Source organism: Aristolochia californica, unplaced genomic scaffold, assembly GCF_029961685.1.
Source record: "Aristolochia californica isolate CCGP_79_NKW_82.1479 unplaced genomic scaffold, dmAriCali1.0.hap1 SCAF_9, whole genome shotgun sequence".
Taxonomy (NCBI): domain Eukaryota; kingdom Viridiplantae; phylum Streptophyta; class Magnoliopsida; order Piperales; family Aristolochiaceae; genus Aristolochia; species Aristolochia californica.
The window spans coordinates 29,186,201-29,201,398 of record NW_027182290.1 but is presented as its reverse complement, the minus strand read 5'-3'; the positions used below and the strand labels follow the sequence as shown (position 1 = coordinate 29,201,398).

The following is a 15,198-nucleotide window of genomic DNA, read 5'->3' as shown; positions in this document are numbered from 1 at the left end:
CTTGATTATAACTTTATAACTGAGTATAATGAGTTTCTATTTATAATAGAGAAAATAAACAAAATCAGATTACAATTAAACTATTTATGTTTTACTTACACCCAAAGTCAAACACTTAAAAGTTTTAAGCCAAAACTTAAACCTCAAGGATATTTGAAGAACGTTTCTTGAAGAAGTACTCACAAGGAAGAAGACTAGAGTTCAAGTATAATAGACAAATGTTTAAACTCAGAATTGATTCAACTTCAACCCATCCTTGGGTATCACTGTGGACAAGTTCAAGTGTACTCGAAAATATATTCCAATATTAATGCTCCAAAATGAAAAATATGGTATAAACAAAAGAATAAGTAGCTTTTTATAATATACTTAAATAAAACATATACCTTAAAAGATAATTAACCAAAATAAACATGGTTACTACACTTATAAGTGATTTAATATGTAGTATTAAAATATATTAGTAAAATAATTAATAAAAGACTATATTATATTATTTAATGATTACAGTTTATTATAAATTAATATAATAATTATGTGTGACTAGAATAAATTATTAAAAATAAATAAATAAAGTAAAAAATAACAGAAGTGAATATAATAAATAAATAAATAAATAAATAAATAAATTGAATTGAATAAATAAAAAAATTGTTTTATGAATAACAAAAGACAGATTTTCTACGTACTATTAATTAATAATATATTTTTTACAAAATAAAAAATGATTAGTTCAATTAATTATAAAAATGTGATAATTAAACCAAAATAATTGATCAAATGCTCTCTTTAACAATATTTTAATTACAATCTTAAATTTATAATTTAATATAGTAATAAAATTAATGAATATAGTAAATAAATAAATATACTATTTTATTAATAAACTAGGATAAATTATTAATAATATATATATAAAATTAAAACTTAAAAAATTATGCTTGAAAATGAACCGAGTTACTCGTAATAGTCCACAATTTACTGCATAAAAGCAAATGTTTATGCCTTGGAATATAAGAACGAGTTTATGCATTTAATATTAAAATCATCAACTTACTAGTATAGTACATATGAATGACAAAATAATTGCTCAAAAGCAATAAGATACAACCATCAATGATCATACCACATGTTAGTCGCTATGACATCTCGAAATTGTGCGACTCTGGTGGATTCTAATGCACATTGTCTTTGCATGTTTGTTGATAGACTGTTTTCATCCACAAAATCATTGTTATCATATCATCCTCATTTACACCTGCTAATCGAACCTCAACACCTCCTTCACCAAGCTCATCAACCGAATTATCATCTTCCAATTCAAACATATCATTGTAATCTTCTCTATGTGTATAATTATGTAATATGCAACAAGCTATTACAATTTTTATCTGGATCTTATAAGAAAACGGAGGAGCACCTATCAACATTTGAAATCAAGCTTTTAAAGCACCAAAAGTTCGTTCAATAGTATTCCTCAAAGATGAGTGCCTTCGGTCGAATAACTCTTTATCATTTCTAGGAAGGTTGTCTCCAAATTCTTATAGATGATAATGAGTTTCTCGATATGGGGCCAAAAATCCTGGCATATTTGCATAACCAACATCGACTAGATAATATTTACTTATAGTCCAAAATATATTCCACCTAAAATAATTTAAGATAATAATAGATAAAAAGATATTGAATAAAAAATATTATTTACCTTCAGGTACAAAGAGTCTATCTTTGTGAGTCAATGCGTTATTCAGTACATGAGAATCAGCTATTGATCTCTCCCATACAGCAAGTACATAAGTGAATTGCATGTCAAATCTACATGTTGCTATCACATTTTGTGAGAGATAACCCTTTTTGTTCCAGAACCTTTGTTGTTCCTCAAGTGGGATGTTTGATTTGATATGAGTTCTATTAATAGCCCTAATACAATCCTAATTATACCATTTCAATTAATACAAAGTCACTCTGTATATTAATCTAAAATTGTTCATTAGAGGTCAAGTAATGTTACCTTAAAATATGGATAAAACATTGGATTGTTGAAACCTTCGAGTGAGTGCATTCTGAAGGCCGTTTGATATAATCAAATTGAAGTTTGACAATAACATTGAACACCTTATTGAAATACCTACTTATGATCCTTTGATCTATCAAACATCTCTGCTGTGACATTATACAATTATTGTTAACCAATAGTGGGGAGAAAATATGCAAGTTGTTCTTCCACTAAGATGGTCTTTGTGGGTGATAAAAATCCTTTACTATAAAGTATCTCTGCCAATTTATGAAGCACAATTTGATTCATAATGAAAACTTTTCGAAATTTAACAGATGATTTTTCTAATGCCTTTTACAAATAAATCGGACCACCAATCCCATGAGGACGTGGTGCACTTCTATTCTTATGACTGAGATAGTATCTTCCCATGATGTAAAAAATACTTGTGAATGCTAACAAACTTACAATATTTTTTTTTGTCTTTCTTCGTATCCATGGAAACCTGCAAATACAATCACCACAAGCACAATGACAATTGCAAAAATAATTCCTATTTTTTCCTAAAAGTCATAAACACAAACATACATTTATCTTCAATCAATACCTATTTTCAATCACACCTTTACACAACCATATCCAATCACACATCCACAATCTTCATCCACACAATAAGAACTCAACAATCATGAAAACCTAAATCTTAACCATAACGACATTCATAATCTATCAATGATAAGTCTTACAATGTCATAATTAAAAAACATCATTAAAATTCAAAACACTCATCCTAAAGTAGATAGTGTATTTAAAAATCATTACTACATTTGACTATAACATTGCTTAAGCCACTTGAACCGCTTTTTCACTATCAGCTTCATAAACATTTCTTTCTTAGTTTTCGTATCCAATCATTGAGGAGTGTGAAACATCAACTCATTAGGCAGGTCCGAGATTGCAATGAGGGCTTCAAACCAATTCTGTCCGACTTTACCATCTTTAGGTTTGATAGCATCACACAATACCGCGGCAATTTCCTTCATTGTATCAAGGAACATGAAAGTGTCATCAGTGGATATTTCGGGTCTCTATCTACGACGAGTTGAAGTTGACATGTTACCAATTCGAGACTGATAAGGTGTCGACTCATTCTCACGAAAGAATGGTGATGGAGTATCCCTACCTAAATCGACATCCTTGAGCATATCTAAGGGTGAATTTTCTTCCTTGTGCTAGACATCATTGTACATGTCTACGCTAGTTTGACTTACTGTATCCATGGCTATTAAGTTTTCCACTACCAAAGCCAATTTGTCATAAAGGGGGCAACTTTGTTATCTATACTTTTCAGAATCTTTATGCTCCTACAAGAATAAAACATCTTTTAGACGGTTTGTAATAGAGTTCTAGTAATGCGGAAAACATACCAAATATTTTATAATACATCATAATTTACTGACCTTGATGTAGTTTTGCCATACAGAATAACATGCAGTAACTCGTTACGTGGTTGCATCCCAGTTGAACCCACTAGTGTTGAGACAACTCGTTATTGTTCTGTAAGTTTTCTTTCATGATCTTGTTCGATTCTTGAGCTGATCAATAGTTTTTTTATTTACTGCATCTTCATTGAACCTATTGACACAATCCATATACACCTCATGATTCCAAACCCCATTGGGCATCCTATTCCCCATATGGACTAGCTCAACCAAGAGATCGAGCATTTTGTTGTCATCCTCGAAGGTCCAAATGTCATACGGTCAAGGATTTTGTTGTCTTCTTCCAACCATTTATAATCTAAATCCGAGATGGTTGTCATGGTAATTTTTTAAAAGACAACCTTTACCCGTCATAATAACTAAGGACACACGGAAACACAAACAAAAAATAAATAAAAAATACTATGTAGTGGATATTTATAACACCCAAATCTCCTCACCACATGACAAGATCATTCCATAGCACTTCAAAAATATTCGACAACATTCTAAAACATTTCAAAATTAATCAAACTAATTCCATTGCAGATGCACTAAATAATGCAAAAACAAACTCATCAAGTCCAAATTCACCGAACACCCCAGGTAAAACCCCATCTGACTTCCCAGTAACTACAAACCGTACCTCGTCAATGATGGGGATCAGGTTTTGTTGGCTAATGGATGCCCGTGTAGGCGACTCAGCCTTGTTTGAACTGAACAAGACACCCCAAACCCTAAACCCTATTTTTTTTAAAGAAACCATAAACCTTAAACCCTAGACCTTAAAAACCCTAAAACCCCCCCCTAAACCCTAAATCCTATCTCCCAAAAAATCGAGAACCCTAATTTTTTTAAAAAGCCCTAAACCCTAAACCCTTAAATACCTTGAACAATACCCTAAATATACTAAACCCTAACTCTAATCCAGAAATTAAACCCTATATAGACGAAATTGAACCCTAGATACCATAAACCCTAACCCTAAATCCCACAATTATGCAACAATCAATACAAATTATGCACAAAAATTAAAATTAAATAAAATAAAACACTAAATCAATTGAAAAAATAGGGTTTAGGCTTACATTCTGAAGTTTAAGGAAAACCGAAGCTGAATCGAAGAAATCGACATCGCAATGTCAAACATTGAAGAAAATCGAAGGAAATTGAAATCGAAATAGGTTAAATTGAAGGAAATTCGGGGAGTGGGGGAGGGTGAGAGGGAGAAGGGAGAAGGGGGCTGAGAGTGAGAAAAGAGGGAGGTCGAGAGGGAGAAGAGAGAGGGAGAAGGGAGAAAGAGGCCTAGAGAGACAGGGAGAGGAGATGCGAGGTCGATGAAGGGAGAAGAGATGTGAAGACGATGAGAATGGAGAAGAAGCTAAAGGGAGTGTGAAGACGAGAGGAAGAAGAGAGCGAAGACGAGTGCGGGCGAAAAAAATCGTTGGGAGAGAAAGGCCAAGAGAGAGGGAGAACAGAGCGAAATGAGGGAAAAATTTTCGTCTGGGGAGGGAACAACGTGTTCTACACGACGCTTCATGTGAATGATTTGAAAAATAGGCCTGAAACACGATTCCCCAAATTTTGCCTCAATAAGTTAGAACATGTTAGAGCACTTAGAGAAAAAAACATTCTCATACTTTAAAAGTCTACACTTTTGAATTGGCATTGAAATGATCGATCAATCACTTGTAATGATCAATCATCCAAAATTATACAGGCAAAAATATAAAGCATGATCGATCAACCATAGTCGATTGATCGATCATCCAAGACATAGCCATTTCGTACCCACTTTCATATATCAATCAATATTGTCTAGGTAAGTAAATTTCACAAGGAATGATCTATCATCCCACATGATTGATTGATCAGACGTAACCTTGCTAGAAAGGGACATAAAACATGATTGATCATAGGAAAATAAATTGATTGATCATACTTGTGTTGCACAACCAGAGGGAATCTCGATTGATCGATCATGCACTAGTAATGATCAATCAACTCAACTTTTTTGGACCAACGATAGCATATCGCTCAATTAGTCCATCGATCAATAAGTCATTGTTTGACAAAAAAATATCCGTTATGATTGATTGATCAATCAATCACTTTATAGTAAAGTGATTGATCAATTAAAGTAGTAATTTTTACAAACAAGCAAATAATAACTAATTTGAGTTGAGGAAACTATAAATACCCTACCAAACCATGTGTAGAAAAGTGAAAGAGCATTAATTGGCAAATCTTTATGTCATTACTCTCTATCTTGCAAATATCCCTTAAAGTGATTTAGAGTAAAAGAGAGAGCATCATAATTTGAAAAATCCCTTTTCTCTTTCAATCAAACCTTGCATTCATATAGTCCAAGCTCCTTGATCATTTCACATCATGCTAAAAATGAGGAAGCTTAAATCTCTTATGAGAAGCATCTCTCTAAGTAAGATTGTAATTTTTACCTTTCTTTTATTTGTATTTGTGAAAAATTCATCTAGAACCTGTTTAATCTAGATAGAAAGGCTTAGCTAGAGCTACAATCTAGCAGTAATCTCTTAGGGAGATTGGAAATGTACAAATAGTGTAATGAGCTACACATGGCTAAAAAAAGCCGAAATCTCTTTCTATATTTTCAACTATTAAAGCATATAGTGGAAGTTTTCCAAGCAAGGGTTATTAGGCGGTAACTACCTCAAGGGAAACATCGATAAAAAAATTCTATTTTTCCCTGTGGTGTGTGCATGTTATACTTTATATTGAATTGTTTGTATACATAAAATTTGAGTTACACATACAACTTATTTTTAATTTGAATATCTCAATTCAACCCCCTCTTGAAAAGCCATTGGGGCCAATAAAATCGAGTCAAAGCGGAGTGACAAAATTTTGAAGAAGAAGACGAAATAGGTATAGTTCAATAATTACAATATTGGTGCAAGATGAGAGACAATAACACAAAACACACTTGCAAAATTGACACCTACTTGCAAAGTTTTATTGCAACTAAGGCACATAATAATTGGCAATTAACGAGCATAAGAACCAGGGAAGAAATTTAGGCAAGAAATTAGAACTAAGGAACCTTCAAGAGACCCATGCATGACATCCAAGCCAACAAAAAAAATATTCATAGAAGAATATCCGACGAAGACTTGAACAAGGATTGAAAATTAAGAAAGAGTAATCATTTAGAAAAAAATAAACAAGAGCAAACATTAACTACACTAAAACCTGATTGGGAGAGAGAAACATATCATATATGTAAATTGACATGCTATTATTTTACAAACCTAGTTTTGATACCATGTTAAATTTCTAGAGAAGAAAATAATTCATTGATCTTATTATAATTGAGTACAATGAGTCTTTATTTATAATAGAGGAAAAAAAGTAGAATCAAATTATAACTAAACTACTTATGTCCCAATTACACCCAAAGTCATACACTCAAAGATAAGTCCTAGAATAATTAAACAACTAAATAAGAATAGAGACTAACATAACTAAAACATCTTTTAACTGACCACTTCCGTGAGACTTCTTCCATGAGACTCCTGCTAGATTCCACCATATTAATTTTGACTCTTGTTAGACTTTTTGTCGCCAAAGTCATGTACGACTCTTCTATACCTGTTCTTCAATAGCCTCCCTCGTTTTCTGAAGCCAAGGAGTGCTTTGGTCTACAACTTTTCCTTTTTTTTCGACAAACCATCCCTCACTAGCTAAAAGGGGTAAGGAGCACGACCAAGCCCCCTTCTCTGTTCTATCTTTATCGGTTGTTCAACTTGATGACAGGGCCATGTCAATTAGTTCACTAGTTAAACTAGCTCACCTGGATTGGTAGCTGGGTATTGATCCCAAATCAAGGTTTGTCGTACCCAACTTGGATTAGGTGTCATGTCTAGTTGAATCCGATTCAATTTTCTTAACTAGTTTGGATTTTAAAAGACTGTGTAGAACACCGTTCTTTTTAATAGCCATTAGAGATTTGTACAAAAGTTTCCTAACATAAAAGGTGAATAAGTTATGTGAAAGACTAAAAGAAAAAGAAAACATTAAAGCAAAAACTTTAACCTTCAATTCTAATATCATGCAAAAATAATAAAAAGCATAAAAAATCTGAAAAGTTAGGCTTCACAAGCCTACTAACATCCAAAAAGGTGAAAATTTTAATTGAAGTGGTTCATTTTTACATCAATTTGAAGCTTAAGTATAAGATGTGGAATAGAGAATTTGGATACTTAATTTAAGATATGAGTAAGCTTGACAATCAATTTGACCATGGTATTGATTTGCCTAATTCATGATCAAATTAATTACATGTTAATCAAGTCATTTTTCCTTATTTCTAGTAATCAATACCAATCAATCACTCCAATTGGCATTGATTTTAGCCATCAATGCCAATTTTTTTAATAAAAAAATGATTATTTTTTGTTTGAACTTTGGATCATCTTCCGCAATTAGACCAACAAGTGCTTCCAGAGCTCTAGCGATTTCTCTCATTTGTCGTTCCATTCCAACGCTTCCTGAGTAACAGAACAACCTTCGTCTTCATACAGCACCAAAACTAAGCAACCACTACACCTGCAAATTCGCTGGTCGTCGTATTTGGATTTCAACGCATGGATCACTTGGATTGATGGTCGGTTCAGTCACTGGAAACAAAGCAACCGCGTGGTACTGTTCCTTCTAAAGCTACGTTTGTGCGGAATGAGATTTTCGACGCACGAGCTTTTTCCTGTTGGAAAAAACTCTCGGCCGTCTTTCAGATTTGATTTTCTTAAATAAGAAGAGTTCGTTAAAGTAGTGATGTGGAGATTGTTGACGTTGGTTTGGTGGGGGACGGAGCTTCCATGAAAGTGCTGAACGCGGCTGCACACACGTTTACGACCGTTTGAAAGAGATTGCAAAGAGACACTATTTACGGAGGAAGTCAACTTGTAAGCGATTTTGTTCACAAAAAAACGAGAATTCTCTTTCGTTTTAAAAAATAATTTGGCAAAAATAAAAGTTACGAGCGTAAAATGTAAAGCAAATCAAATCATAACAAGGCGTGTGAACGCGGAGAGAGCCAGAGAGATGTCATTTCACTCGGACCTCAAACCGCGTTCTTTCCTCCAACCTTCCATGAAGCTTCTCTTATGTTTTTTTCTTTCTTAATGGTCTCCAATGCCTCGTTCGGATCCATTAAACTGAGAATATAAGGAGGGTAATCAGCCCTTTTAAAACCCCTCTTTCCTCCTCTCAATTAGCTTACTAGAGCTCTCCCCACTTCTGCTCCAAAATGGCTGCCAAGAGGTTTCTCGATGAGCCTGGCTCCGACCGCGACAAACGCGAGGAGAAACGGATGAGAACTACACCCTCTTTCTCGACGTTCGTATCTTTCTGAACTCTCTTTAGGGACTCACTTTCTTCTGTTTTTCTTCGCATGTGCTGATCAGATGGAAACTATATTTCTGATCTTCTGGTGTTTCTTTTAAGTTTTTGTCACCTGCACCAGTATCTTCAGTGAAAACAATTACTTTCTTTAGGGAAAGAATCGAAAAAAAGAGGAGAAAGCACTTAGATTGCCCGCGAATTGATCATCTTTTTATTGTTTTTTTTTTCTTCCCAATTTTCCTTTGTTATAAACTGTCGGTTTTCATATATCCACAGCTTCAGAACTTCTTCCTCATGTTATAGAATCTCTATACCCAGCTCTTTTGTCATTTTTTCTTCTGCTGTGCTTGAGCATGAGAAGATCATATACGAAATACTGATATAATTCTTGTTTCGCTATTTTTGACAGTGTGGTTAGAGAAGCAATAATGCTGAAATCTTTTGAAAGCTTGTGCCGCTCGGCCTTGGAACCGCTGCTTCGGAAAGTGGTATGTTGAATCTCGATCCATAATAAGCTATGATCTTATCATGAAAACAAATGCATGCTTCTCACATAAAAAACCAGAGCTAATCTTCCTTAACTCGCACTCTCATACCCTATTTTTTCCATATATTTCAATGAAAATAACTTACACCTCCATGAGATATGAAAACTTCGTGGCTGATTGATTTGGAATTTTCTAATTTTGTTGTCATTCCCAACTTTATTGCATCGCTTCGCGTCAATCAAAATGGAAAGATGACAAAGCCTTAATTACCTTTCTTATGATCTCTACTCGTCAATGAATATAGGCCATTGAACTTATCTTAGTTGAGTCAGTACTGATCTTTTTGTTTTTCTGAACTTCTTAATGAAATAAGATACTCTTCTACCTACTCATACTGCATCACTGTGGACTCGGTAAACAATGATCAAAGATGCTTGGACATTATATGTGAGCTCTATCTTCTTCTGAGGAGACGCATGACAAGAAGCTTATATTAGACTTTTGAGATTTACAGTCTTTCTTGTTTAATTTTCTCTTTTGTTGACTGAACATAGTTTTTTTGTCTAACTATAGATGGAAGAGGAGCTGGAGCGTGGTATAAATCGTGTGGCACGGACGTTTTATAGGTAGGGTAACACTGTCTGCCTGAAACTTCAACCCAATTTAGCCACGATATTCTTCCGTGGAAATGAGTATTTAAGAAAGCTTTATACTTGTAAAAAGATTTAATGGGGTTAATTTGGTGATTCTAGATCTCCTTCATTCAAGCTGCAAGCCGTGAAATCATCCAACTTGCAACTCATCTTCACTAAAAAGCTCTCACTCCCGATCTTCACCAGCAGCAAGATTGAAGATGAGGACAACAACCGACTACAGATTCAGCTAATTGATACCAGTGACGGTGGGCGGAACCTAGTCACTCTCCCCTCTCCCGTGAAAATCGAGCTCGTTGTGCTCGACGGGGACTTCCCCAGGGTTGACCGCGAAGACTGGACATGTGAAGAATTCAACAACGACATCGTTAAAGAACGAGAGGGGAAACGACCTTTACTCACCGGAGAAGTGAATTTGACCGTCCGAGATGGTACCTGTTCCGTTGGAGACATCGAGTTCACTGACAACTCGAGTTGGACCCGAAGCCGAACCTTTAGAATTGGCGCTAGAGTTGCTCCAGGGACTTCCCAGGGAGTGAGAATCAAAGAAGCAAAGACGGAATCGTTTCAGGTTAAAGATCATCGTGGAGAATGTGAGTTGCTTCTATCATCCCTCTTCTCTCTTCTTAATCCATTGATGAAGGGTTTAAGGGTTTCATGGCACGAATTAGTAGAGCCTCAGGAAGACGTTTGAGAACAAATAGGTTCATTAGAAGAAGAAAAGCCGATCAGCCATGTAAGAGTAGAGGAGCTATACCAGAGACACCAGCCTTTCCAGATATCCCTTATCACCTTTCTGTGTGTAATGGAGATACACTAGAATCCAGTCAAGGAAGACAAGTTTATTCCAATTTACCCATACCTTTGTATTTTATTCCATGAGAAGTTGAGTGAGCATGGACTTGATAGCAACTGAGAAAGACCTTCCAAGCCAAGTGGCTGAATAAAGATCGGGGACTTGAATGTAGTCGTCGGTCAGGCACCCACTTCTCCACGATTCTTCCTTTCAGTTTTTTTTACCAGAAAGGAAAAAATATATACACACCAACACCTGTATTATAACTAAGCCTCGAAGACCAAGAACTGTCCTGGTCCACTCTAACCACCATTTGCGTGGCTCTGCTGCAAATTGACCTTGCTTTCTGAAGGTTTCATTGGTCTGATAAGATAAGAATTAGGTTTTGTTAATTATTTCTTGGGTTACCAGGCATGAATTTGAAGGCTAAGACTGACCTGAGCTTTGACATGTCGCAGTGTACAGGAAGCATTACCCACCGTCTCTAAACGATTACGTCTGGAGGTTGGAGAGGATCGGCAAACATGGCGCTTTCCATAAGAAGCTTGCAGCCAAAGGCATTCACACCGTACAACAGTTCTTGAAGGCCTCGATGGTGGACACATTCAATCTCAGGAAGGTAAGTTCAGTCATAAATCTCTACCTTTTTTTCTTTCTCCAATTAAGTTAATCAAAATTGCTGTTGTTAGTGACAAGTTATTTCTATTTTACAGATTCTGGGTGCGGGGATGTCTGATAGGATGTGGGAAGGAACGATAAAACACGCAGTCACCTGTGATTTGGGGAACAAGCTCTACTTGTACAGACAAGGCCATTACAAACTCTTGTTGACTCCAATCTGCGAAGTCTTAGGCGCCATGTTCGACGACCAAATTTACCCAGTGGCTGCTCTCAATGCGATGCAAAAAGTATGATTTCTAATTTCCCTTTCTCCCGTCTCATCTTCTTAAGTTTCAGTGATATATATGAAACTAACATGGAAATCTTCAGACCTACGTAGATCGGATGGTTTTAGATGCATACAAGCAGTGGGAGATGCTGGAGGAAGTAGACAAAGTTCTGGGTCTCGGTGCTTTATCTCAAGGTGGGTAGTAAATCTTCTGACTAACAAATCGAATTGCTTTTGAGTTCGATTTTTAAAGAATCAATTAGATAGCTGGCCTGACGCAACGGAGACCTGATCAGATGAATTGATGGCAGTAGGGGCGGTTGGCGAATCTCATCTTGAGATTGAACATATGAATCAACAATTCGGTCAGGGTGACGCCGGAATCGTTGAGCTGCCATCCTTTCCGAACAGCAATTTGCATTTGGAATATAACGAATGGAATCAAAATTTGATGAGTACTCCTCCTGCAACGATTAAAGAAGGCGGTCACGTATTCATGGCTGATTCGGGCTCTGACGACGATTCAATCACAAACCCTCATCCCCGTTACCTTTTCTTCTCTGGAAGTTAAAAGGTGCTTTTCGAGAGGAAGCGGGCGCCCTCAGTGCTTCTGCATGAGAAGAGGCGGCTACCGAAGGACTTAAAAAAAACAGCTGAGATAGCTTCTGTCTGCAACACCTAATCTTGCCTCCCTGTAATTAATTTCTCCTTTTGTTGATGATCTTCATAAGAATAGGATCCAAACCGAGAAGGGTCACTTGCCCATTCCGCCATGTACAGTTTCTAGTTTCTGTCTTCTATGCCTTAAAAAACAAGTAATTTGAGAACAAAAGCAGGTATCTTTGAAAGTAGAACCAGATGTTATTCACCTGTAGGCTGTAATCTGCATTACTAATTGCCTTTGTTTGTCGCGACCAGTCCCCGTGTCCATTAGCCCGACTCTGTTAGTTTTGGTTTCTTAATGTAACGACTGCAATAAGTCTCAAAAAACCCCTCCCACCCCTTTGATTGAAAGAGTGAAACAGCAAGGAGAGAAGAACCATTCCCATGCTAATGCTTACTACCCTCATAGTTCCCTTTCTTTATTTTGGGGAAGAAGTTGTATGAAGCCCCTTAATTGCTTCTTCATATTTTCTGAGCAAAGACCGAAGCCAGACGGAAAAATAGAAAGAACGGCAAAACCCATCTTCCCATTTTTCCTACTTAGGGCGTCTGCTGCTCTGCGCTCCAAGTGTAGCATCATCGCACTGTTGTGTCAGGTGTCTGGTGCCTGATTATAACCCGATTATAAAATAAGTAAATAAATAGGTATATAAAATATTTGAAATGTTTTATGCTTACATTATAGTATAAAAATCTTATAAAATATAAAAAAATGATTAATATGTATTAAAATGCAACCAAATTATTTTTAAGTAAATATTTTAATAAGTTATTCTCTTTTAGAATAAAAAGAAAGACCCTCCTCTACTTATGCATGTAGTCTTAAAACTTACAAAAATTACCCCTCACTTAATCGAAGTATCAAGTAACCGTATAATAAGATACAAAATAACATTTACTCATATTTATTTGACTTAATAATTTATATTTAAATAATCGAGTAAATACTTATTTGGGCAAAAGATTTTATACAAAGTGTATAGATAATTTTATGCATGGTTAATGTACATAAGTTATGCCCAATTTTAGGTAGAGGTCATGCCCAATTTTAGGTAAAATGTATGCATAATTTTATATACAGTTTATTTGACACATATTTTATATAAAGTTTTAAATGTAGGTTGGAGCTCAAACTCGGCTCGAGCTCGAACTTGGTTAAAATTACTAGGTTCGAGCTCGATTAAAATTTTAGGCTCGAGGTTGGGCCCGGCTCGAGCTTGAGTTCGAAATATTTAAATCAAACCCAACTAGAGCATAGGTAGGTTCGGGCTCGACTCGATTCGATTCGATGCCACCCCTATGAATTTGTATGTACGCATGCATGCTCGTGTGTGCAAGCGGATTGTGGGGCCTAAAAGTATTGATCTTTATAAAATGACTGGAATGATCCGACCCTTGAGATGGATGAAGATCATAGCCTTTGGATGAAAACAATTACAAATCCGAACCATTTGATGGACGGTTATAGATTTAGTGCAGTTATAAATCTGAATTGTCGGATCATATGATTACAAATCTAAACTATTAGATCATGTAGCTAAAGATTTGAATGATTAGATATAGTGGTTACATATCTAAGCTATCAGATTGTATAGTTACAAATCTGAACAATCAGATTAGGTGTTATAGATTTGACTCATCAAATTTAGTTACATATCTGAGCTATTAGATTAGTCTAGAGATCAAGAGGTAGATTTTCCTTGACAAGAAATCTTGTGTTCCCGAAGTGTTCTAAAATAAAGAGAAAATATTTTTGTGTTCTTAAGAAAGTTCAATGTATTCTTGAAAGAAAAGGAAGAAAAGTCCTCAATTTGATTTGGTTGGAGTAGTTACAAAAGTCATGTAGAGTTCATGAGCTCATTTTAATACTGTACACGTCTAAGAGGGAAAAAAGTCAGTTGTGTTTTGGGAGAAATCACCAGCATCCAATGCACTGTATGAGGTGAATCTCTTTGGAAGACAATGAATAAGCGTTAGTGGCCTATTTGAGATATTGATATATTTGTTTGTTATTAATGTGATTTGTAAAGTGGTTCGACAAAAGGTATGTGTTAGCACTGTTGTTTATATTTGGGTTTCTCAAATGTTACTTACATTTTGTGAGTTATATATATTTTTCAACAATTTTGAAAGAGGCTCCACTCCTAAAATATTTGAATGGGAAAATTTGAGAACTCGGTGAATAAAACACTAAAACCTTTCTTTTGATGGAAAAAACTTTTCTAGATGCAAAATATATTGGTTAACAACCATAGAATTCTTTTATGTGATTGTGGATGACCCTCTTATAAGTAACTCCAAAGACTATGAACGAGAGAGTACATGTGCTAAACACAAGAATGAAAATGACGATTATGTGTCATAGGCTGATCCTTAGTGCTCTCAGCAACAATTATGTGATTTATACTCTAATGCTAAAATTATGAGAGGTTCATGAAAAACATTAGAGACAAAGTACGGAAACTAAGTTAGAATATAAGTTTTTTCATAGGAGAATATTTCACCCTACATGACGATAAATGAAAAATTGGTGGCCACTTAAGCACATGAGATTCAAAATAATGTTGCTAAGATCATCGTCAAAGGTGTTCTTATAGGTGACAAAATTCAAGTATTTTCTTTCATAAAAAAACTTTATCATAGTCAAACTTCAAACTCTAGATGAACCATAAAAGAGAACGTTCCTCGTTAGACGAAGTGTTGGTTTCAATCGACATTGAAGAGAAACATAGAAACAACACAGAAAAACTTCGGTAATGATTTTGAAGTTTATGAAAAAGTAAATTTGATAGAATTAAAGAAGAATAACTTTACAAAGAAGAAAACCAATAAAAACTTTGGTAATCCTAAATA

At 35.2% G+C, this 15,198-nt stretch overlaps 1 protein-coding gene across 2 annotated transcripts; it reads left to right on the top strand.

The window, feature by feature from the left end:
• Positions 1–8,761: 8,761 nt before the first annotated feature.
• On the top strand, positions 8,762–12,599 carry LOC137942085 (protein SAR DEFICIENT 1-like). 2 transcript variants are annotated; one of them, XM_068787766.1, is made up of 8 exons: positions 8,762–8,850; positions 9,266–9,344; positions 9,918–9,970; positions 10,097–10,590; positions 11,252–11,412; positions 11,507–11,701; positions 11,784–11,877; positions 11,997–12,599. In XM_068787766.1, exons 1-8 carry the CDS (start codon positions 8,762–8,764, stop codon positions 12,251–12,253), a joined length of 1,422 nt encoding a protein of 473 aa, XP_068643867.1. In that variant the 3' UTR covers positions 12,254–12,599. The 2 variants fall into 2 exon arrangements, with proteins under 2 accessions (XP_068643867.1, XP_068643866.1); XM_068787765.1 differs by having other exon boundaries at positions 11,979–12,599.
• The last annotated feature ends 2,599 nt before the right edge of the window (positions 12,600–15,198 follow it).